Source organism: Plectrocnemia conspersa, unplaced genomic scaffold (genome assembly GCF_051122295.1).
Source record: "Plectrocnemia conspersa isolate PC_06_02 unplaced genomic scaffold, ASM5112229v1 ptg000005l, whole genome shotgun sequence".
NCBI lineage: Eukaryota > Metazoa > Arthropoda > Insecta > Trichoptera > Polycentropodidae > Plectrocnemia > Plectrocnemia conspersa.
In genome coordinates, this window is record NW_028277169.1 from 3,172,911 (window position 1) to 3,200,879 (window position 27,969).

Consider the following 27,969-nt stretch of genomic DNA (forward strand, 5'->3'; position numbering starts at 1 on the left):
TACGATATTTTTACAGCGTGACAGCGAGAAAAAAAAATCGATCATACACGTGTTTTAAATAAAATTAGTATAATAAAAACAATATTTTAACTCCCAGATTGCCGAATTAAAAAACACAAGTGGTCAGCGTTGAACTCGCATCCAGTGGAGCTTACAACGAATTGGCACGGGTAACGCTTTAAAGACACAACCACTTTCATTGATTTTACATTGAAGTCAGATGCTCAAATGTATTGAATTTAACATATATGCTGCATGCAAAAGCTCATATTCTATACATAAAGTTTTATACAAAGTAAAAAATTATATAATACATATATATTTGCTGGATTTGATTCAAAATTAAAAACGCTGCTTAATAAAGGACTCATTAATTTAATGATCGATGGGTTTGGGTGTTTTGATAGTTGCAGCTGTAAACGTATTATCATATTATGTAACAGCCTGTATCGGTGTACGTTCGCGTTTTGCTCGACCTGAAATGCCGATCGTCAGATACCGGTCTTAGTGAGTGATTTAGCAAAACGGAATACAATGCAAATGATTAACATATAAAACATTATTATGTGACTACTGAATAACATGAATAATTTCACTAGCGTTTTGCAGCGAAATTGTTCAACTGTGAAAAATACCTTTACACACACACTCTATGTTTTTAATAAACGGATGTGGCGTTTTCATTCTCATGCCGCATTCGTATCGTGTATCGTATGCGATGATTTTTTTTGTGCACCGTGATTAAAAAATTATATCAATTGATGTAAGATACGCGTGTAATTCATTTAATAATGGACGATGGGAACGTTTGTTTATTAATTTATATTATATATCATGTAGACAATGTCATCGTTATACGTCTCAGCTACAAAAGAGTAAATTAATATAAGATCATTGCAATTTTGACAGATTTGGTCAAAAATCTGAACGCAGTTGAATTTAAGTTGATGATTTTCACATAAATATTGATGTATTTTATTTACTTATGTTTTGGTTTCAAACAACATATAGTCATCTAGATTCTAGATTAATCAATATGAATAAATTCAGCAGTTTTAAATCTTATTATAATTCATGACTATAAAGTCGTATAATGTTCCTTATGCTTTTCAACATTGAACTCAACTTTATTGTTCTGAAGAATCTCATCGGTGTAGCCGAAGGTATAAGATTATTGGATTATGTTTTACTCTTTCTCAATTACCCCAACCTGATTTTTTTGTACACTTTTGTGACTTCTTTAAACGTAGACTAGCCACGTGCAGTTTTTCATATGAAATATGAAGCTGAAAGCATTGCAAACTTCAAAGCACCCCGGTGTATTGATGTAATTGAAAAGATGAAGATACTTCATTAGTGTTTCAGAATTATACACTAAAAGTTTGCAATAAGAAATACTTTAACGTCTGAATTGAGATTCACTGCTTTCTAAATCAAGTGGTTGGTTATCCATATTTAATAGCTTTTAATGAGTTATTTACTTTACTACACTCCAAGCACCCAGTTATTTTATTTCATCTTAGTAACACAAGCTTTTACCCCATTTTTGACAATTAAATGTTTCAAAATGACAGGAATGCTTTATTATTATTAGGTCTCAATACAAAGTTTTTTTCCAATAAATCTAAATAAAAAAGTTAAACAATAATTCCGTAAGTGTAAAGATGTTTATTGAATACTGTGTTTCATAATGTTGGCAAGTTCTTCACTATACCTATTATATTAAATATTTTCATTCCCTTTTTGATAAGATCTGCTTGTTTTTGTACATGATTCTGCATTATTTATATAATAATAGTGGTACTCATTGAAAAAGTAAAAGAGGGTAGTGTAAAGTAGCTTTATATATACATGAAAAAGTTAAAAATAACATTTTTTTGTATACAATTTAGCCAAGTTATAAACCAATTATAAAATATTTATTTATAATAAATAAATATTACTAAAATATTTAAAAATTGTTATAGTGACATCTGTAATCAAAATTTTGAACTTATTTTAATTGATTAAATAAAATTGTTTATTTATAAATTTGCATTAAATCAGTGCTTTTTAAACATTCTATTGAGATTATCTGATCTGCAATGATAAAATATATGATTTGACTAGCTAGGTTTATGCATATATTAAATTGTATGGTGGCATAAACTTTACTAAATAGTTAAATATAATAAAAACTGTACAACTTAAAGTCCCGCCCCTCAAATAAAATAGCTTAATTAAGTTTAATTAACGTCCGAAATGAACATACATATTCACGCATGTATACATGTGTGTGTGTATATTAATTTAACGCTTAACAATGTACATGCATAGAGGCGATAAGAAGAAAGATATATCGCGGGAGATATATGAGAAACATTTCTTTTTCATTGTTCATATAATTTAACACCGTTTAGCGTCCGTACAACAAACGATTCATCATCGAGAGATACCATCTGGGCTGCATATAAATGTATTAATATACATATGTATGTTCTGCCGTTCGCGTGGATGGTGAATAAAATAAAATAAATATATTTATTGAAATATATGTATTATTGTTCGATTTTTGTTCAACAGTTTTGAGAAAGCGTGGAACATTTCGGCCGTGACACTGTGACGCATGCCACTTGTTGCCGAATCGCGCCAGGAATAGTCAACTTCTGGTTGCTATTTGAATAGTAGATTGCTTAAAAATTAATGCATTTACATACATATGGTATGCAAAACTTGTAAAGACCTCAATGAAAAACATGTTATCTTGGGAAAAATAAAATTTTAAAAATTAGACTAATATTTATATTATATTATATAATATATACATATATATTTAATGAGTCTAGTTTCCTCCTGCTTCTTCTTTTTATCAATGATATTAAAAGTGCATTTTTGTTAATGCTATATTTTGCGTATATCGAGATGCAGCTTCGACGGAAACTCAACAACTACAATTATTCATCATTGGAAATTATATATCTGGCAAGATGCAACGCACTCAGGTGGAGCAGAAACGTATTATGTTTACCTGCGGTATCTGATGTTATAAATTCAATTTTGTTCTAACACACGAGCGCGTTATTATTATTATTAATAATAATAATATTATTATTACTATAATAACCATACACGTGTGCGTATATAAAATAATAATATATAATGAAATCAGTAATCGTGATCGAATTATGTGCGTTTGATATTATAGTATACATAATTGCAAAATATAATACATCAGTATCGTACCCGTTGAAAAATCAACGGAGAGTATATGAAAGTAGCATAAAGTTACTTCAATTAAAATAAAATTTATATATGTATAATACATAATTGAATTTAAAAATGGTTGTATTTAATATTTAAATAATCTAATCTGTCCCTATCTACCATGAACATGCTAGTTTTTTATTGAATATATTTTAGTCGAAATATGAAGTATTATTAACCACATGACGGATATAAATGTGGCAATGTCTCTTTTACTATTTAATTTAAATATATATATGTTTATGACGTAGTCGTAATTGGGCCTATTAAAAGGCATTTTAAATTATAAAACGGGAGCCGTAAGATAATTTAAGAGGTCATATCAATTTTCTGGTACGTTAATTCTACGTATCACCGCGTGTAGCGTAGGCTAATCTTAAAATGTGCTACAATATACACACATTCTTTGTGTAAGTACTGCGCGTTTCGAACGACGTGTGTAATCCGGGAATTATGTGGAATTCCCGAGCTTTGTAAGCTGTTTAAGTTCTCTCGTTCACTAAATATTACATATATATATATACATATTATAAGGCTGTGAACGTTCTTGAGCGTTAGAGACTATCCGCCGATTTCTTAGATGAGTTGTTTGTATTGTGCTCTGATTTAAAGATGCTCATAAATCAATGATCTTGTGTTTGATACAAGTAATAATTAAATCTCGCTTTATAATATATAACGGTGCAATAATAAAAAAATATTTTTTATAAATATTAATTATAGAATTTTGTGTGACTTTCAATACAGATTTATTTTTAATAGTACTTGTATCTTAATTAAATTCGTAATATTGTTTTAAAAAAATTAAATATTTTTAAATTTAAATATATATTAAAATTAAAATACATTCACACATTTTATGTACTGAAATCTTAAATGAAAATTTATTATTGAAATATTAATTATATTTATTATGTTTATTATCTATATAATTAAAAAAATAGTTTTTTTGTATTGTATCGAAATTCGGGCTTCTCGTACAATAACAGCAGTTATGCATAAATGTGGCATATAATACAAAATTATTAATTTCATAAAGTATAAAAAATAAATTTATAATACAAAAACTCAAATAATTTAAAATTAAATTATTATATTAAAATATAAATAAAAATATTATTGTTTTGATATACTGCTTTTATTTTTGTTTATGTTAAATGTAAAAACGCAATAAATAATTCATCAATATCAAATTTTTATTTAATAAAAAATAAAAAATATTTTTTACATAGTTCTAAATAAACGATTCACTCAAATCGTCATAAATATCTCGGCACTTAACCTCACACAGTCAAGCACCGTTAATTTATTTTATTTTGTCAATTAACGGCGTTTCTCTGTGCAATAAACATGTGTTTGTGTGTATGCTCGCGTCGCTATGTAAAAAAATAAATTTAAAAAATCTATTCAGAGGGATAATCGAGCCGTACGATTTTCAGTTGTCGTCAGACGAAGGTGCGAGGGCTGCTAACGAAACGTCGAGTCTGTGTAACGAGATCTACATGGTACGTAACCTACAAAAAAGAATAAAAAATAAAAATAAAACTGCACGCGGACAAATCCAGGCTCGCAACTAACCAAAATATCACTCACTCACAAAATCAGTAGTTACTAACAGTTACTAACCGTTACTTACAGTTACTAACAGATACTAACTTTTAGATTTGTATAATGGGATTATTGCCAATGGACTTTCACAGTATTTCATATGTATAATTATACTTGTTCATGTGTTTTTTCAGCATAGGTAAAATCCATAAAAAAAACTCGAGAGCTGGGTGCGTCGTTCAACCTTGAGAGATCCACTCAAAGCGAATTTATATTATTTATAACAATTTTATTAAATAAAGAGTTCGCTTTTAAATTCGCAACGTAGTCTAAAAGTCCTGATAAAACTCTAGTTGAACTCGATACTCGGAATTGCTCCACTTGTTAAGCTCTCTTATGTTTCAATTCGGAAGCGAAGTGATAGGTACGTGGCGTTACTCCTATGTCAAACAGACTATTTGTCCTGTTGCTATTGTCTAATATATATAAAAATTGCGGGTTGCGTCGTTCCATGGTCATTAGCCTCTTGCTGTCTATACCGAGTTTTTCATGCGCTTTTCATTCGAAAGTTCAGCAACTTCAGTTTATTGTTAGTTTTTTTTTTAGTTACATAACTCACCTCCGTCAGTATGTGAGCTATGGTAATCGTACCAATGAGTATTACCGCAGAGATATAATCTAGGTCCTTGTTCCTCATTAGCGATTGAGAACTCGGAATATGCTGATGACCTGAAAGTGTTTCAGCGTATTCACTCTCTTTACAGAAATACATGGAGTCGTTGTGCAGGAAGTCGACCGACAATCGATTACCTTCAGTGTAACGCTGTCATATTTTCCTGTTCCTCTTACCTCATAGAATTATTTTAACCAGAAATATCAGATAAGGCGTCAATTATGCTCGGCTTCGTTATACGAAGCGCGTTTTACTATTTCTTACCGTCCTCGAATATGGCTCCATTGTCTGGAATTCAAGCAAAGCGAAGTAGTTTTTTAAGAGAATTGAAATAAAAATTCTCTATAAGTATCCTAGAACCTATTTCTTATGAGCTTTTGTGTTGCTAAGATGTGCTTCTGACAATTCGCAACAATGTGATACAATTCATTGTATTCTCGGCGTATCACTTTTGAAGTGGCTAATATTGACTTTCATCTGCGAGTGTTCCAGAGAGTCGCAATCGCATCCTCGTTCTTATCAGTCGTGGACAGACGCAAGCGCTCGAAAACGTTCCTTTTGGACTAGTCACCCAGCTTCTCGACGAGCTTACCATTCACAAGGACCTCGAAAAAATATTTAGGATGGTAGTAATTTAAAATTTAGTTATAATTTTAATTTTCGCAACGGTTTGATTCAAACAAATTTTAATCTGGTTGTTTTTTACATTTCTTTAAAACGTTTAACTTTTTATAAATAACGATAATTTCAAAATTAAAAAAAAAGTAGTCGTATCAATGCTGCTATTTAGTAACGGAACCTGATATTTGACTCAATAATATTTTAGTGCGCCCTTCGTTTAAAATATAAAATACTACTCGTATATGAAGCCGTATCGAAAGCTTTTTCAATATCACGTGTCAACAACCCTGTGCTTTTTCGCAAAGGATAGAATAGTAAATGCTCCAGCGGCGTCTGAATTACAGTATGGAGACGAATGCGTCTCATTTTTTCGAATTAAATTGAAATGAACGCAGCCCGCCCACGCTGGACCTCTTTGTCCCTTTTTATGTACCGCGAAGGGGTTAGACCCCTTTGATGCGCGCTTTCATTGGATATATGTATTATTATAAATAAAGCCGCCGTCGGTTTCCGACTCATTAACGCGCAGTTATGTTTTAAAGATACCGACACCGTCATTAAATGGATTATTGTAATAATATTTATAATCCGGCTCTTTCATCTCGCGATGCGAAAATATATCACTACCACGACACGCACCTTTGTTGCGGTGGAAAATTCCAAGAAGCGACGCCACTTTGTTCGATTTGGAATCGACGATAAGTCATTGTTTACTAAGCGAAAGGTTTTGCGTTCTAATAAATAAATATGTTCTTATTGTTGAACTTGTGGGTCAAAAACCCGATCTTTTTGCCTGATTGATTTGGATCATTTACGAGATTACAATTGTAGATATTAAATTTAATTTTGATTAAAGTATAATATAACTAAATTTTGAATCATTTATTTAAGCATTATTGCCAACATTTTTTTTTATTGTTTAGTACTAGCAAATCGAACAGGTGTACACAAGCGTGTACGGTGGGCGGTAATGGGTTAATATAATTGATTTAAAAATATATTTCGCACCCCCCAAAGCAGTTCACTAAGACCGTTCCCTTTTCTTTATTCATCTTAAACTAAATTGTTTCAATATAACTCGGTAATTTAAATTAATATATTTAAAATTAACTACAATGTTGTGAATTACTAATTTCTATTTATTTATTATGTTTTTATACGATACATTATTCATTGCTGTAATGATTTGCTCATATAAATAACACCGGACTTCTTTTAAATATTAATCACCACTTATTAATATTTTTATTAAAAAATAAATACCTGGAATTATCTGAAAATATCACTCAGATTTTTGGTTGGCTTTTATATTATAATTTGCCGATTTAATTTATAACTTAAGGTTAGAGCTATATATTTATATTTTATATAATAGAAAGCAATCAAAAGTGATCAATTAAAAATAATTTAATAGTGGCAATATATTTTTTGCTTTGCTCTAAATTATTTAATAAGAAAATAATTATTATGCGAGGCATTAAAGAGTAGCTTATAATAATATGCTCATAAAAATAATACTATAATACTGGACTACTTTTAAATGCGCCACCATTAATATATTTTTAGTAAACAATTTTATATTATAATTTTCCGATTATATTTCTAGTTTTAAAAAGTTAATTCAAAATAATTTATTATTAGCAATACAGTTACTTATAAATATCATACAGATAAAGAGTTTTAATCGATTTTTTTTATTTAACAAAATAATCTAGGCTACTTTTAAATAGACCACAAAATAATAAAATTATTATTTACCAATTTATTGATGTTGATTTATGTCTGTAAATCTCAAAGGCAGTGATGTTATTTTATATATATATAAGAATGTTTTGTCGCAAAGATAAAATCAATTTATATGCAAAATTACACTATGATTAAAAAATTAATAATATAATAATTAGTATAGCGCATTTTAAAACATTTACATTAATAAATATACTAAAATACTTTTAAAAATGTATTTATATGATTAATTACATATACAATGTTACATATTACATATTTAATCTATTTCAAACTAAGTTTTGCACTCTAGATTATATTTATGATTTTTTAAAGTGGAAAAAGTTAAATTTTTAAGATAAAATATTATTTATATGTATTCAAAAAATATTGTTTTAAATTGATTTTATCATTGTGGCAAAAAGATTATAGTCAAACATAAATAAAAATGACAATTGCTTTTTTTTGTAGTATCTGTTTTATCAATTTAATAATTTCAAAAATAAAATTACTAGAGTTTTTACTCTAGTAATTTTATTAATGCAGCTGAATTTAACGCGTTAATTTAAAGTAAATATATAAATTAACGTATCTTATCTTTGTGGCAAATATATTTATCATTATTCTAGTAATGTCTTCTGTTTTTGTTATAAAAAAGTCTGAGTTTTGTTCTTCATATACGCGTTTTAAACGCATTTATCAGGCAGCGTATCGAAAAATCTATACGTAAATCTAATTTTAACACTTAAATAAAAAAATAATGTTTAACGACCAATGTGAACAAACAAAATAATAACAATGGAAAAGGGTCGCTTGTGAGCTTCGGAGCGATTCGGAATTTCGTCCCGAGGGTAAATCCCAAAGCCGGCTCTGTTCAACAGGTGGAGAATTAGCGACACCTCCGCCTCTCCACCGACCGTCACGTCTATCCTATTTTCGCCTTTGAGCGGAAAAAATCCAGGGAAGCCGATTTTATCAAATGCTTTCAAATAAACGCTTCGAATGTCGATTAATTTTCGCTGCACTGCAAAAAAAATATTTATGTACATTTCTCTTAACTATTCTAAAAATAATAAAATATTGTGTCATATAAAATCATTATATTTTTTTATTATTCAATAAATTAAGTATGCAAATATCACTCATCACAAACCATTTAATTATTCTCTTATAAAAATTGAGGCAAATTAATAAAAAATCTGAATGCCTAAGCTACGCTTAAATGTGCCAATATTTGTTAAATGATTTATTTGCTCTTTATTTTTTTTAATATCAATATATAAACCTTGGCTTAAATTATAAAAATAAATAATAATAAATCTGAATGATATTCTTAAATAATTTCAGATTCATTTTTTTTTTTAATAATATTAATCTTATTTTTTGTAAACTATCTCCAAATTATTGAGTGATTGCTATACATAAATTATTTCAAGCTATTCTTAAATGAGCCAATGTTTAATTATTTTATTATTATAATAAATAAATCGTTCAAAAATCTTTATCTCTATAATATTTTCAAATAATTATAGACTACTTTTAAATATGATAAATTTTCCTCAAATGAATATAAAGATTTGTTTGATATTCTCAAATAATTTGAGGTTACTTACATTTTTAATAATATTATTATATTGCGCTTCACCTAAAATTATTCTGAAATTATTCAGTGCTAATTTTAAAGCTAATTTTAAATCGCCACCGTTTAATTATTTTCTTATTAAAAACATTTTTTATGCCTATTACACTATCAAAAATTCTATGTGCCAATATTGACTTATTTTTTTATAATATAAATATTACATAAATCTAACCTATAATTATAAAAATAATTATTAAGAGCCAATAAAAAATATTCGCAAATAATTTAAGGCTATGTTTAGATTTTTATTATTAATATTATTATTATACACAAAATATTGCAAACTACTCAGCAAATCAAAATGTAGATCAAAAATATTTATGCCAATTACATTTTTAAATAATTCAAGGCTTCCTTTTGTGGCGATATGACTACAGAAACACAGTGATTCTCAATATGTGTTTATAAATAAAAAAATAATTAAATTTAAAAAAAAAAAATTAAAAAAATCGCTCTTACAATCATTATTTTCGAAAAAAATATATTACAAACACACAGTTTGAGAAAGTGTTGATTGCATTGGCTTTGACGCAATCTGTTAGAGAAAGTACATAATATATAATTAATATACTCAAATATTATATGTATGAATTCAATCATATACAGTTAAACTTGAATAAAAATATATTGTTGCGCATATTTGAAATGTGTCAGTGGCTCACAACTTTTTTTATATATTATATACATATGTATATATTATTTATAATTTGGTGCGTATTTCATTGAAGTCCAGCTGTTATTAGATGTATAAAAATATCAAGTGATGCTTTCAACATAACTCGGGCGTCAAAATGTTATGATTATGCTTAATTAAATATTTCTTCCAACTTTTTCTGCGTGTGTGTGTTAATTTTTTTTTTGATCTTTAGCTTCAGTGCCGTGAATATTTACAGAAAGGCAACTTATTTTGACGCACATTTTTCCACAGAATATTGTATATGCAATAGTAAATATTTATTGGGCTTTTACTCCAATTCTCTGCGTTTATAAATTAATAAATTTTAACTTGCGTGCATTCGTTTATTTTTTTATGCATATAAATATATATATATATATATATATATATATATATATATATATATATATATATATATATATTGTGAGATGTAAGGGCTTGCGTATCGCACCTTTTCTTTCTCGCATCTCTATTACCAATATTGTTCCAACTTTCAATGTTGGGGTCATCGTCTTATGCGTACCTGGACCTATCTTGGTCTCCAGATTTCTTAGCTAGGTCGTTTTTGATTCGATCTATATTAAAAATAATATTTATTTTGTGACTAAATTCTACCATTACTTTTTGTCCATCACGTTTCGGTGAAAATATCTTACAGCATATTGAGTAGTACTTTTTTGCCGACACATAATTTTTTTTAATGTGGCTAATTGCAATTGCTTTTAACTCTTATCTTAATTGTTTAATATTTTATATATCATTTACTTCAAATATAACTTTACTACGATCAAAATAATCGGCAAATACTTTTTGTCAAGAATTATTTTTACATACAATTTCTTCAAAATAAATTTTTTCTCCTTTTATTTTGCTTCATAATTATAATCCTCAACTCAAAATTAGTCGAAAAAAAATATAACTCTAAAAGCTTATAAAATATAACAAATTAAAAATGTAACAGAATCTGAATAAATTTCTTACATAACACTTAGACTGGTTTCACACGTGCCGGATGATTCACTCGGCACCGGGCCGGTGCCGTGTGTTGTATGGGCTAGTACCTACCATTTCAGACGTGCCGGACGAATCCATCCGGCGCCGGCCCGACGCTGCCCATACAACACCACCCCGACTACACAGCGCCGGCCCAGTGCCGGGAAAATCCATCCGGCACGTGTGAAACCGGCCTTAGGCTTTAAAAACAAAAAAACTTTTAAACTAAAATGACTTTTGCGTCTTAAATAAAAGATTATCGTTTTGAGCCGTTGACGCAAATATGCATAATCTGTACAAATTGCCAAAAAAAACCATGACACGCTAATGCGGTAATAAATTTAATTTTATTATAATTTTATTTTTTGAAAATTGCAGATTTTTTCAATAAAATAAAAAATTACATATATATATATACAAAATAAATATAGTAAACCGTAGTAAAGTTTGCGGTAGTACCTCTTATAGCGTCCCCCGTATAGCGTACTTTATGTGACTGTTTGTCCCTTGACTTCGCTGTAACAGACGAAACGCCGCCGCGTAAAAAATACAGTAAAAAATATGTTTTTCTATATAGCTATGAAAAAAATTATAATCGAGAAAATCAATGCACATGGTTTTTTAATGCATTATGTCTACACTTTTCTGGGGGTTTCAACCATTTTAATTTTTTATAATAATACTATTTAATTATGTAATACATATCTATTACAAATCTAAAATGTATTAATGAATCATAAAATATATTTAGAAATATGATATAAAACACTTTATATCCACCATTCAAATTTAATACATTTAAAATAACACGTAATCCTTCTAAACTTAGCTAATTTTTTACATCAAAATTGAAATGCAAAACCCATGTAAATATAATAATTTATTCAATACCGCAGAGTAATCTGCAAATTATGATCAAGCCACATATTATAAAATTCGAGAAGAAATGCAGACATAAGTCAATAAATAAATTTATCCTATTATTAATGAAAATGGTGATGAAATTAAGGTATTAAAAATGTCTCGCATAATTACTCTATTTTTTTATTTTATTTCTACCATTACTGTTTCTTTTTAATATAATTACTAGGTTTTTATTTATATCCTAAAATAAAACATACTGCAGAAAAAGTTTGATAATTTATATTTACTTTTTATTTATTGTAGGCTTATGGATTTTAAAAAAATAACTTTAAAAACTGTTTCGTTTGACTCTCCTGGCACTCGAAAAATCAAGGACATTCTTCGCGCGCGTGTCGCAATAAAAACATATGGCACGTGCTCATGTTTACAAACTAAAAACAATGTCATTTAATACATAAAAATGGGTAAAAAATTTGATAGTTGAAAAAACCTAACCTCAATTTTTGTTTGGATGCCCAGTCCCCCCTATAACGTAGTATTCCTATAACGAAGTCCTAATCTATATGCTGTAGGGAGGTCGACTTATGCAGTTTTTTTATGACTTTGCAGTTTTAGAATGCAGTTATTAAATCAATGAACACCCTAGTAGAGTAAGGAACATCCCACGGTTCACAGATGGTTTGAATTTTTTTCATAAAATTAATCAAAAATCTTAAAACACAAGTTTGCCATTAGATAATTGCTAGAATTGAAATTAATATTTTTTTTTATTAATAAATATTTCCTCGGTGAGTTAAGTTAAAAAAAAATGCTTAATATACAAATTAATTTTTATTGCCTTGCTTATTTTAAATTTATTACAATTTTACAAAAGTTAAGTTATTATATCAAACCCATACAGCTTACTACTAAACTCGTGGGGTATTTTGTATAAAAAATAGCATTTTAATCTAATTTATTCTTCCGTTGCAACATCACCAAAGTGTAAATATCAATCTGTATTTTATTAAACATAAACTATTATTACAGCATAAATGTCACTATGACTGTATTTGATTTATTAACCACGATTTTTATCCGTAAAATTTCAAAAACCAAAGAATATTAACTTAATATGTAATGACTGATCGAATTTATATTTTCATCCAAATAAATCATATTTTCATTGTACCTGTGAATTATAATTTTTATAATTAAAAAATATGCTACAATTTTAAACGTATCGATAGCACATTCGGTATTTGCACCAATTTTAAAACATTATTTTTATCAACGCTTATTTTCTATATTTTCACACAAAACCGCATTCTGCACATTGTCGTTGATACGTAGCGGTCTGTCGTTTGACACCCCTGTCTAGACCACAAATACGATGAAAAAGCGAACAATGAAAAAATACCGCATTCAAAAAATTTCCAGGTGAACATTTAGTTTGTGAAAGGCGTTTAATTACAAACGAACTGTTTAAACCGTCGAAACTTTTACTCATATGTAATTAATCCCTTTTCATGATTCCAATTCCTTGTTTTATTAGGAATCGATCGAAGAGTGAGGGTCGCAAGAATTTATATTACAAACAGTTCGTATAGATTCGCTTAGAGGCTAACCAAATAAAAAAGTGTTGTGATGTTGCTTTTAAGTTGTAATCATAGCTTATAATTAATAAAATAGATTTCACTAATTAACAGTCTGGTGTCTTACTTGTTGATTGTGTTTACATGGTTGTAATAAAGGCAATAAATAAATATAATGTTTAATTATTAATTTTAATTTTGATTATATTAATTTGTTTAATAAATAAGTCTACCTCTTTCAAATTTGGTTGATAGAATTAGTTTTTAGTTTTAGTTGCAGTGAATTGCCTTCATTGTCTTTTATATGAACGAACTTTTTTTATGTTTCTTTTGAATGCTTAAAACAGTGTGTCGATTTACATATAATCGTATAACACTGTTAAAGAATATATATTTCGTCTTTGACTAATGCAAGAATAGATCTCATGTTTACTTTAGATGTATCTGAGGAGAGAGCTAGAAAGTGAATATTAACAAAACATTGCTTAATTTTAATACTTATTGTTACTGCATGAATATGCATTGTAAATATCATAGTAAACAATTATAAAAATTAATGTCAGTATTTTATTCGTCAGTACAATGCTTGTTATATAATAAATATATTATTCATACAATATAAAGTGAAACTTCATTATTTGTATTTAATAAATTAATTAACGAAACGGTGCGTCTAAAAGTAGCCCAAACCGCTCGATTCACTTGGCTCGTGAATTATAAATGTATATATTCGCATATACAAATTTATATTAGGTTTATATAATATTCATTAAGTTTGAAGTTAGACACTCCCCTTGTTATATAAATTAAATTGTTGGCATGAACTCTGAACTTTCATAATTGATTAACCTAACGTATATAACGTGTGTACATATTATATACTATATGTATGTATATATTTCAATATATGATTCTATTCATGTTTAATAATCTTATTTATATATATATATTTAATTTAATTCGATAAGTTTTTAGTTGCCTCTGTGGTTTTATTACCTCTGGGTTAATCAATTTTATAAACATTTGTTTGAAAATCGCTTTTTTTTCGATATTTCGATAGTGATAAACCTGCCACGATCACAAATTTTAAGTAACAAAGTTTTGTTTGACTACTCTTAGACTATATAAATTTATATACATACATATGTGAATATGTTTGAAAACCCATATTAATTTTAGTTTATTTCTAATATTTTTTATATATTATTCAGAGACTCTCATTATTTTTTCTTAAATTAATATAAAATAATATTTATATATGTAAAGATACAACTATCTGCGGTACCTCAAAACAGTAAAAGATCGACCACCGTACATGTACGGCGGAGTCAATACCGAGTAATAGTTGATAGTTGAGAAAATAATGTGGTATTTACATATTAATATAAATAATTATAAACTTGGCTTTTTTGCTAATGTTACTTACAAATTATTATCACCATAAATTAAATTTATCGATAGTAGTAATTTATACATGAAAAATCAAGTTAAATTGCTCAGAATTAATATAATTCCGGTTAATTTGGTATATCCAAATTTTCCTAGTCTCACGGATGAATAATTTAAATAATCAATAAGTGTTATCATTGTAAGGTTATGTTGCAACGGAAGATTTACAATAATAATAATAATTCATTTTAAATATCATCAGATATGAATCGTGTTTCGTATATTTAAAATTATTATTATTATTATTAATGTACTTATTCACACTATAAAAATTATTGGCAATATGCTTTAATTAGACTGATTTGTCACCGTATATTATCAACAAAAAAAAATATTAAGTGTCGCATTATTTATTTAGTGATCGTTGATTGTGTTTACATGGTTATAACATTATATTGCAACGGATGATTTACTAATAAATAAATGAAATCCCTTTAATAAATCGTAAATATTTATAATATAAAAATAGTGATAATATTCAATCTTCCTATATTTTAGAATATTAATCTTATATTTTAAATGTATTTACTAAATATTATAAAAATTAGCGGCAACACGAAACAACAGTTTGTCGGATTTGTCAATGTATATTTTGGGTTCTGAAACGACTTTGAGAATCACGATCGCGTCCTTTTTTGCTTCTCGTTGGGGCTAGGACGTCTGCACTTGCCGACTCGCCAATGGCTGTGGCCATCCAGCTCCTTAATACGCTAGCATTACATTCGTATTATTTAATTTTGATATTTTATATTTTTTATGTATTAGATAATACAATTATTGCTTTAGACCATCGTGACCCATTGTCTTAATTTAATCTAAATATTGCCAACAAAAAATATTTCTTATATTAGCTGTCGCATTATATACTTAGTGATCGTTGATTGTGTTTACATGGTTGTAGCGTTATGCTGCAACGAAATATTTACAATAATATTCATCAAATAAGAATCATGAAAATATTCAACGTCGGACATCGTGTTTCGTTCATTTTAGAGTATTATTATTATTATTAATTTAAATGTATTTTCTATTTACTAAACATTAAAAAAAAACAAAAGAACAGCCGTTTCAGTTTGCCTGATTTATCAAGATTTTTCAATATTTATTTTATTATATTTCGCACTACTTAATTATTGGTTGTTAATTGTGCTTTCATGGTTGTAAAGTAAGATTAATAATAAAAATATTATTTTAATTATACTAATAATAATATTTATTGTCTTTTTTGATCATACATATAAATGAAATGCATTGTATATATATTGCTTAACTAATATTATTAACAAATATCAATGTTTTAATTATTATAAAGATATATAGTATTAGCCCTTTGCATTTATTAAAAATATTATTTTTTATATTTTTATTTAATTAATTAAATGCCTTGAAAATTTTATTTAATTAAATTGCAATATGAGTCAAAGAGAGAGAGAGAGAGAGAGAAAATGTTTGTATTGTGCGTGCTCATTACACCAACAGTTATTATATGCTTTGTATAATATGTTTATAATAAAAAACTAATTATTTTTCTGTTTTGTTTCAGGCTAAGCTACTGGAAAGTAGCCAAGCTTGGCTTGGTGCTTCCACTTCTTCTTTAGCCGGTGAGTTTAATGATAACGAAGTAAACAGATTGGAGTTATTTTTTATATATTATTTTAAGATAAAGTTTCATATCTGATCAACAGTACCATATACACTAGAAAATATAAACGCGAATTTTTAAAAAGGTTTAGCCGTAATATTACTGTTTTCTTTTGCTTAGTTTACGATGCAAATAAAAATAACTTATGATCGATTAAAATTTGTCAAAAAGATTTTTATGCTTGATTATAATACCGTCTGATTCCTAGTAAATTTGGGCGTGAATAAGTTGATATCTCGAGATGCTTGACGTTTTAAATTATTCGTTTTTTGTACTTAAGCGTGAATAAAAAAGTATATAGCTTAGTTTGAAAGTGTAACTTTCAACAAAAACATCACAAAAGCAATAAATATGTTTTGCATAAAATAACAAACTTGTAATTTACTGTTCTAAAAAAATGGTATCATTTACTTGGCAACTTACTCAGTATATGCCTTAGTTAATTTTTTATAGTAATATTTTAATCAACCAAATTATTTATTTTTAATTACTTTTTGCACTTTTTAGTAATATAAATATAATTTAATCAATAGTAAAAAACCTAATTTAAAAAAATTTTTCTTTAGAGTATCCGAAGCAAAAAAATTCAAAAAAAATTGACGATAACAAGATTTTGTGGCAAAAATCTAAAAGTTAAAAAATCGCTTTACATCTTTTAGTCTATATTGGCGCATCCTGTATCGCGTGTAATGTATAATAGGTATAGACGCACGTGCATTTTTCTCGACTCTCACACCCACACGTGCAATGTATGTAAATCCTTTGGCGTCAAGCGGAGCTTTGATCAGTTCATACAAGAATAAGCTTTGAAAATATTTTAAAATATCAAAAACGATGTTGTTTTTTTCAATCCGTACAAAATGTATACATTACACGTCAGCGCAGACATACGATTTTCGCTTTAAATAAACTCACTCTCACACACGTGTTGCAAATGTTGTCATTCCACACGAATGACTGTACGTGTCACTACTGCACTCGATTGTTTTTAACAAATAACCTATTGTATGTGTGTGTGTTTGTGTGTTTTTTTTTCTTTAATCTAAAAGCATGAAATTTGTCACTAACCTAGTTTAAAATAATATAAGAATAAATAATACAATCATGTACATTATATCTCTCGCAATAAAAAGAGCGTAAGTCACACTTGACAATATATATATTTTTATATTTTTGAACGTCTCGATTTTAAACATATATAAGATACAAAAGTGAATCGAATGAATACCTTAAATAATATTTTATCTCGTACATTTTTCTCCATTGCATTCAATGAAAGTTTTCAATCGCTTAGAAAGTGCACAGCTATAGAAGAAAGCTTTCAGCTGAGTGATTTCGTCGTACATGAACCTCTATACAAAATTGTCAAAAGATGTGAAAATCACTAAGACTGAACCCTAGTCTCATCTACAGTTACAATTCTACTAGATGTTTTTCTTGTACTTGATAATATTTTTTATGACATTTTTATTATTATTACATTCTTAATTCTTCTTTATTTGAATGAATTTTGATTCTAGTGTATTGTCCCAATATTTGTTTAGTTTATATGTATTTTATTATATATTAGAGACAAATTTCTAAATCATTCTTAGGTCGATTTCTGTATTTTTTACTTATAAACATAAACAAGTTATATGACTACTATATCATCAACGTATCGCAGGTGCTTTGTAAAATAATCTGAATTAATATGTTTCCAAATTCTCAGTCACATAAGTCTGACTCTAGCTTATTCCGAATAGAAGGTAGAAGTATCGAGATAGTATTTCGCTCTTCCCGCTCTCGATATTCTAGCCAATGCGATGATTTGAGGCGGAAAAATAATTGGTAAAAAAATACGGGTATTGAAAAATTAGGAAGGTATAATTGCGTCAATTCTGGGACAGGGGCATTTTTTCGTCGTCCCAGCAACTGCATAATGGCGAGCCTCTAACTCAACACGTGCGCGCGACCTTTTTTTTTATTCAATTCATAGAAAACAATATCGAAGACATTTCAAAATTATAAACTTGTAAATAAAACAGTTTTATAACATATTAACAAATTATTTTGACGTAATATCACTTTTATTTTTAATAAATATTGTATTCTGCCTGACATCGATAAATACAAATTTTAATTGTTTTTAAGATCGATTTTCTCATCCCACACTGCCATGATGTTTTTTCAGTTCGGCTAAATTTTTGATCGTTTTTTTCTTAATTGTTGTTTTATGATTGCCTATAATTTTTTTATTGGGTTCACCATGTTAATGATTTAATTCTCATTGACTCTTTGATTGGTGTAATCTATAGATAGAAGATTAATTTAGTAAAAGATTTAATGTAAAAACTATAATTGGACTCACAGAACGATCTCGATGACATGGCGCAGAATCGTCTTGCAAAATAGGTTCAGCAGTATGTTGGGAAAGTTCTTCAAGGGTTGGAATAAAGTCGTTTTATACAACCAATTTATATATTTTTGCATTCATGGTGCCCTAGACGAAATTTACAGAGCCCAATCCATAAGTTGTCATGCACCCACAGATCATCACATAGGGTGAAAGCTTGAGGAATCGATTAATGCATAAGGGACGCTTTTTCTACGGCGCACAGTCGCTTACCATCTGCTCCAAACAGATTAAATTTGGATTCGTCGGAGAAAGCCACTCTTCTTCAATCTTCGGCGGTCCAATGGCGATGAGCTTTTGCACATTCAAGGCAGTTATTTTTCATTTTCTCAATAAATAAAGTTTTTTCTTGGGTTTCACGCAGCTTCTGCCAAACGTCTATTCAATGTCCGTCTCGAAATATTAGAGTTTGAAGTAGATTGCAGTAGTTTTGATTTTAGAAAATTATTAAAGGTTTTAAATTCAATATATTTTTTAAAAAAGTTTTGCGAAACTTCACAGAAAATGCTTGAGGGGTGTGTACATTTTCGGCAGAAAATACAAAATTATGTAGCTGTTTTAGTAATTTAAATTAAGTATTTATAATCGATTTTTTCTTTAGAATTTATTTGATTACCATTATTAGTTCATATTTTGGTAAAACAGTTATAAACAAAATTTTAGTTTTTATATACAGTAGACCCCCAATAGCACGATAAATTGGGGACGTGCTATTTGGATGCCCGTTACTTTATGTGTGAGCGACCCAAAGAGAGGATATCTCACAACACGCGCGTGATTCGTAAGTGCGTATTGCAAAAAAATGTATTATGTAGTATTTTCAAGTTCCCCAACTACACGCACCCAAATAGCACTTCCACAATTTACCGTGTTATTGCGGGGTATACTTTATGTCTTTCGTGTGAACATCAAAAGACAAATTTAACATTTTTTTATAGCACTATACTGAATAACTTAAAGTGATTTTAATCTTATAAATGTAATATTCAGAGATCATTAAAGTTCTTGTAGGTTTTATGTTACACTTTGTTTTATAACATCTCTTGTTCCCAATTAAATACCTTTTTAAAAATATGGGTTATTGTCTGAGAAATATCTGCGCATGATGATTTAAAATCAGTAAAAAATATAATATGAAATGTCGAGGTACATTACGGCAAGGGACGGCATTTAAAAATTGTTCAAGAAGGGTGGCTAAAATTGTTTTTTTAATATCTTTATTTCATTAGATTCGACGTATTTTCCGGTCACGGTACTTAGTTAAAAATAAATCAAAAACGTCTGGCACGGAACCTCCCTTTTCTATGCAGCGGTATAAAAAATTGCAGCTGTACTAATTATTTTTTAATATTCATACAAATTTAATTTAAAAAAAGCCATGATAATTTTCATGTGAAATTTGCTGATTTTTGAAATAAAATTACAGCGGAGATATGCATCGCATTTCTTTGTATTTGGCACCGACAGTATCTTTTGTTCATATATTATTTGCAAGTGGATATTTTTTTCTCAACACGCAATTATTTGCAAAATTCTGTTCTTATAAAGTAATTCGTTGCAACGATCACGAATAGTCCAGCCAAATAATAGTGATTTTCTGCATCATTATATTATTGTAAAAATAAATATAAAAGGCTTACGTTTTTATCTTAAAAAATCTATGATTGTAATCGAGACACTTTAAATGTATAAAAATATTATTAAACTTAACTATGAAACCTAAATAACTTTTGACTGCGATAGAGCAATTAAAAAATTGTAAGAAAAATAATAATGTACATGGTTATATATTTACTATAAAGATATTATTTATATTTATTCATTTTACTATAAAATATTATTCTTATGTGATAATATATTATAATATACAACAACATAAGTAGCTTGTGCGTTCGTACGAATTTATCGTTTTTTTTTTATTATGTCTTTGATATATTTTAAATTTTAATTATTGATCGTTACTGTTATTAAAAAATCGTTGTCTAATCTGTAAACTGTATAAATAATGTTTTCTATGAATTTATGTAAAATATTATATGTTTTTCCTTTAAAACGAATCTATGTATATTTATATTTAAGATACGACTCGCTTAGGTGTTTAATATTATAATGGCGTTTAGATTAATTTAGGTGGAGATCAGCAGTTTACAGATTTAGCCGAAAAAATTTAAGTAATCGAAAACCAAGAAACTAACAACGACTAACCTAACTCAATGGTTATTAAAAATATAATAAAACTATACTCTGTTCAGATATCACATCAGATAGCACTTTCTAAAAAGGTGCATGTTTGAGAATACCGTTTCTTTTGACCGGTCAATGGATTGTTTCCAGTATTTTTATTTAAAAAAATGTTGAAATGTTACACTGAATTTTTAAGCAAATAATAAGTTATCTGATCGGTAAAAATATTATTTCCCTTTTGCTTATAAAATATTTTTTCTCGCCTGTACACTTTCACAATGATAAGTATTAAAAGTTTTTTAAGAAAGTATTTTTACTATATGCATAAGAATATAAATTAAATAATTTTTTTTATCTGATAACTTTCACTATATTAACATATAAATTATAGCATATTTTTAATATACATATATGTCAAATTGCTTAAAATTTTAAAATAAGTCTTTAGCTGCAAAGTAAATTACGGGGATATAACTAGAGATTGCAATAATACCGGTACTACCGAGAGAGAAAACAGTCAATACCGGTATTACTGGTATTGATATTATTATTATTTTTTATTAATTAGTAATAAAAAAATAGCAAAAAAAATATTTCATTCCATTCGTTCAAAGGCAAATTGAATGCTATATTGTAATGTTTACACTGTAATATATTGTTGAATATTAATACATGTTTGTCAATTTTGCGAAAAAAGTTCAGAACATTTTCTCCGAAGATATTGAATAATGATTTAGTATTTATTCTCGTTTTCGCTTAATAAACTAGCAGGTCAAATTTAGACTTTTCGTGTTTTAAAGAATATCAACCTTCCTTACATTCAGGTACTTCTAAAAATACTTTATACCCTGATCCTTTGTTGTATACAAGTACTAATGAAAAACCTTTTTGTCGCAGTTATTTCTTAATGTTGATTTATTTACTTATTTTTGAACGATAATTCTAGAATATCATTGTCTTTACTCGACCGCATCTGGATGCCTACTAAATTTTTATACAGATTCAGAGCACCACCTGCCAATTTATTCCACTGAAATGTATTCCTATATTAGTATATTACTCATTATTTTTTGTCAGTTATCTTTATCCGAAAGAACCGAATGAGAAAGGAGTGGCAATGCAACATCATTTTACTAAAAAACAGATTTATGTCATTTATTTTAGAATATCTTAATAATTTTTATTTTCTAAAAATGTATCTCTCGTAGACCTATATATTTTTACTCATGTTAAAAGTAACGTAAATTTGTTCTAAAATGTACGAATTTAATTTTTTTGCTACTTCTGGTATTTCATTACCGAATGTCGATTTTTTCTAATACCGTTATTACCGGTATTGCAATCTCTAGGTGTAACCCAAATATTTCCAGCTCCATTTAATTTATGAATATTGATAGAGATAGCGACCTACTGATTGTGATTTCTGAATCAAGTATAATATATTATATTTAAATAATAAACTGACTTTTTTTATTTTTAAGTATAACAATGGTGCTTTTTTCAAATTCAAATAAGATATTAACTTATTTCAGTAATATTCAAATTTTAATGGGGACATTTTGTAATAAAAAATTGTTCTCGTTAAATTCGTGTGGCACCCATTTATCAAACTATTTTATGGGTCCAGAACTGTTAGATTACCAAAGCCTAAAATTACTAGATTACTAAAATGCAGAATAAACTTCATAGCAGCGACGTTTTGATTAGTTTTGAAATTTCAGTTCGTGCGGTACCCTTTTTCGATTTTCTAGTATTCTAGATTCATCAAAGACTGTTCGTAATCGACTGAAGAAGGAAGCCCACTATTTTATTAATCTTGAAACCACCTTAACACCTAAATCATTGTTTTAAAATAGTTTCTGCTCTTTTACCACCGTTTTTCACTCATGCAAACTAATTTTACATATTGTGGCGAAAACAGGTTGAGAATTATTATTAGGTTATTTGTTTGTTGAGTTTTCTTTTTTATTTCTTGTAAATTAACAATACGATCGAATAAAAAATGCACTGTGCTAACAAAAGTAAATAAAAAACGATGAGTTCGTGGTTCGCACTATAGCCTAGCGGGAGAAGACAAGAACCAAGAAAACTCGGTATGACGAGATGAACTCTGTTGATATATAGATTATCCTGGCAGTTTGGCGAAGCCGAAAGCTCCGACATGGACACAGGTACAGTTACAAAAAGCGATCCAATCGGTGGTTACTCAGCGCATGCGCTTCACTCAAGCCGCCACAAAGTACAATATTCCAAAAGGCACCCTCTACGACAACATCCTGGGCAAGACCAAGAGAATGGTGGTGCTGGAAGAAGCCGGACTGACTTTCGCCGAAGAGAGAGAAGTGTTGGAGTTCTGCTGCGAAGTAGCGGCCATGCCACATAACAGGAGAACCAGGAAACCCCTGGCTGCAGTGCTTTCCTTCGTGGAGAGTCTAAGGAGGCGGAGAGACCCGGCCTTTACGTTTACCGGCCTCGCGGGGTTCAGATGGTGGTGGGCCTTCTGCAAAAAGCATGCTATAGTCTCGCTCTTCTATGACTACAGCTCACCGCTGACTCCGTCTTCTCCAGACTCTCGGTCTCAGAGTCCTCAAGAGTCCATGCTGGATATGGATTCAACGGCATGACTAATGGGCTTAGATCCTGATTTTAATGAATTTTAAAAAATCAGGATTATGTTCAAAATAATGATTATTAAAAAACTTTTTTTAATGTTTAATTTAACAAATCAACTGAAACACTTATTAAATTAAATATTTTTTTAGCCTGTGTTTTAAATTTTTAAAAAATATTTAATAAACTCTATGAATTTCTTTATGTATTTACTAGATAAATTATATGTGTCAATACGGCCTAACATGATTTTTTAAACATAATTAAAGTTTTTTTTATTCATTTTTTTGTAAATATCACATGATGTTAAAAATACTTTAAAATAAAAAACTCATATTTTTTAAAAACTGATCAAAAATACTTGATTGCAAATTTCAATTTCAAGTTTTTTATGAATATTGTAGTGTGAGATGCATTTTTTTATTGCTATAAATATGTATTTGGGCGCTCAATGTAATAAAAACATAATCTAATAAGTAACGAAAAAATTTTAACTTTTTTTTTTTAAATTAATTATTATTTATTTATTTCTACTTATGCGCATGTAATTGTTTATTTATAATAAAAAAAATTAAGTAGTATAAAAAAATCTTTAAATTAGTGATTTTTGTTGAAATTAATAACTGCAAAGTATAAATTTTAAAAAAAGTAGTATTTTTTGTAATATTTATATTCTATTTTAAACATCTAGATGCTCATAAATAAATAATTGTTATATTTAAAAAAATAGTACAAAATATTTTTTTTATAAAAATATATTTTAAATTTTTGGTCTATGTCTACATATTCAAACGTAATTTTAAATAAAAATCATAATTAATTTAAAGCAAAATCATTTTTAATAAAAAAAGTAATTTTGCACATATGCATTCGTTAAACATATGAATTTATTTTCTATTTAAAATAGAGTAAATAATTAAAGCTTAATTTATTTGTTTACATCTACAAATGTATTTATAACTTTAACTAAAACTCACTAATTGACACCAAAAAATATTTTTATTAAATTTGCGTTTATTAAATTTTCTTTTACAAATTTATTTTATATTTTCTTTTACAAACTCATAACCTTGTCATGTTTTTTTTAATCTGGGCGCTCAGTAAATACAATAATATTTACACCATTTTTAAATCTTACTGTTGTAAATTAAGCCTATATTGTTTATGTTTTTGGAAAACTCATAAATTTGATCTTCATGTATTAATCAAAAATATAAGAACATTCCATATACAAACATATACTTTACTGTTACGAAATTAAATACCTTTTAATAATAAATATTTTTAATTTCTATAATTTGTGTTACCTGCCGTCTAGTGGTTGTACAGAGGAGCTCATTTTTTTATATCCATGATTTTTTTTAATAAAACTTGGGCTTCTCTTTCTGTCGATTTGTATAACGTTACTGTGATAATATAATAAGTCGATTAATCGAAACCTTATTGACGCGCTTTTTACGAAATTAAAAACTAATTTTAATAGAAATACTCATTTTTATGTAGCTTCGAAATATCTAAAAATAAGAATGTGATACGCGTTCCTCGTTGTCGATTTTTGTAATCAAAATTTTATTCGAGGCGTGTTTATTAAACCCGTTGAAATTTATGACAAGGCACAGGCGGGTTTTTGTAAATGTGACACGCGTTGCTTTTTATCTTATATAAATATATAGATTTAAAAATGAAAACTTAAATTAATATTATGGTTCGTGCGTGAATTTATAATAACTTAATTTTTGTTGATTCACCATTATTATACAACTGTTATTGTGCTGAAGTAAAGTTATGGAATGAAAGTTTCGAGTTAATCTTTTGAACTATTGCCATTTTTTCACACTTGGCAAAAACATATTTATAACTCGAATAAGTCCATGGTGCCTTACTAGTAATTAAGTTATGAAAAATGTTCTTATCTGCTTTTTCCAATGTATATATTAAAATTCAGATCTCGCGAATTTGGACTGAGTATTTAATGTTTACTTTAATTAATTATAATTACTTTACTTTATGATATGTATCCCATGACGTACTTATAAGAATACTTTTAAAAACATGAATTTCTTTACACATTATAATTAAAATTGTATTTTATACATTTATTTACCAAGTCCACGTTTTTGCATATATTTCTTTTACAATCGTGATGTAGCATTTAGTGTAATGTTGTCTGTTTTATTTTTGTCCAAATTTTTCACATACAAATCTAAATTTTATATTGACAAATATGATTAGCGCGACGTGAAATATTGTTCTTCCTTCTTACCTTCGTTACATACTTTAAACAATACTTTATTATTAGTTTAGTTATAAAGATGAATGTATTTATGAATTTTAAATGCCATTTAAAATAAATAAATTACTTGAACAACAAGAACTACGTTTATTTACAGTAATCTATCAGTATAATAGTTTTATTTAAACTGTTGTTTACTTATATACTAATATTATATTAACTATATATATATTGATACATATTTAAAATGAATTTTATATTGTTTAACAATTTTGCTTTTATTTTCTTAGATCATTCGTCGAAAGAATTTAGAAAGGCGACAAAAATATGTAGTAGTTAATTATGTTTAATACAATTTTTATTGTATTGATGATGGTAAGTACCAAATTAAGTTTTCTTTGAAAGAAAATAGTAAATGCGACTGAAGAAAAATATTAAATAAGTTTTATTTTATTTTTTAACAATTATAGTTTAAAAGATTTTTATTCAATAATTAAAAAATATATATATTTCTATTGTATATGTAAAACATTTTTTAATACATACAATATATATTTTTTCATGTTATATTTTCAACTAAAAAATCTTCAAAATTAAAATTATTTATTACAGATAAAAAGACGTTGCAACAATTTTTTTCTCAAAAGAGATTTTAGATAATGGATTTTTAAATTTTTTGATAATACGCTTAAAGTAGTACTTCATTTTGATGTTCATTTCTACAATATGAAAAAAACTGATGTAATACGTTTCTTCAGTTGCCTCAATAGTAATAATTGTGACTACTGAATTTAAATTTAAAAGAATTTTTCTCATTTAATTTCATAATTGGCTATATAAATACTTGATTTTTGCGATGATCACTTATGTTCTACCAGCGTTTTGGTAAGTCACATTCCAGTCTACGATCGACTACCTCGTTCTTTACCTGATTATCATAAAATTACCAGTGTTTTAATTTACTAAAATACGAACGATTTTGTCGTGACGGTGGCGGGGATATAACTGTCGAAACGTCGGTCAAATATCAGCTTGAATCAAGTGTAAATAGCGACACCGACACACATTTATAAAAAAAATGTTCGTAATACATTTTTTTTATTACTTCATTGATTTTTTATATATATTCAAATGTGAGAAACGCTGATCTTTATGAGTACTAAAAATATATAGTTAGCATTTTGGATATTCAGTAGTTCACTACACGTTCATCTACGTTCAGACGGCACCGGTGCGAGCTTCTAACATCAGTACAGCGGTTTGCAAACTTTCCATAATAAAGAATAGATTTTAAAATCCAAAAAAAAATAAAAAAGCAAACAAAAAACTAATAGTATCTTTTGTCATTTCCTCTGTTCCAGCAGACAGCTACCAGTATCAACTGCAGTCCATGTGGCAAAAGTGCTGGAACACCAACCAATCGTTGGTGCACAATTTGCGCTTCAGGGAGCGCGGTCCGCTCAAGTCTTGGCGCCCGGAAACCATGGCCGAAGCCATATTCTCCGTGCTGAAGGAGGGCCTGTCTCTATCTCAGGCGGCTAGGAAGTACGACATTCCCTATCCGACGTTTGTGCTGTACGCCAACCGAGTGCACAACATGCTGGGACCGAGCGCCGACTGCTCGACTGGTGAGTGGTGTAATTCTCCAACTAGGGGCTACCAGATTTTTGAAAGTGACACATACAACATAAGCCTCAAAATGGGATTCTCCAAACTTATATTCAGCTAATTACTATAAAAAAAATATATATATATCCATCTTCATATTGTTTCATAAGATTTTTGGAGAACCCATGACAAAAATGTCGGAGTACGTTATATTCCACCGTTTACAAAGGAAAGGAAAATACCTAATCTTAACAACGACAAAAAATGAAACTGGTGACTCTTTCTGACG

General features: G+C 28.1%; 1 protein-coding gene across 1 annotated transcript in view; it reads left to right on the forward strand.

Moving 5' to 3' along the window:
• The window catches only part of LOC148234676 (protein bric-a-brac 1-like), a 257,669-nt gene that overhangs the window by 223,008 nt on the left and 6,692 nt on the right, over positions 1-27,969 (forward strand). The window contains exons 3-5 of the mRNA XM_088185659.1: positions 4,683-4,748; positions 16,552-16,609; positions 27,437-27,700. Of these exons, the coding sequence (XP_088041785.1) occupies positions 4,683-4,748; positions 16,552-16,609; positions 27,437-27,700 (388 nt within the window). The remainder of the gene's footprint in view (positions 1-4,682; positions 4,749-16,551; positions 16,610-27,436; positions 27,701-27,969) is intronic.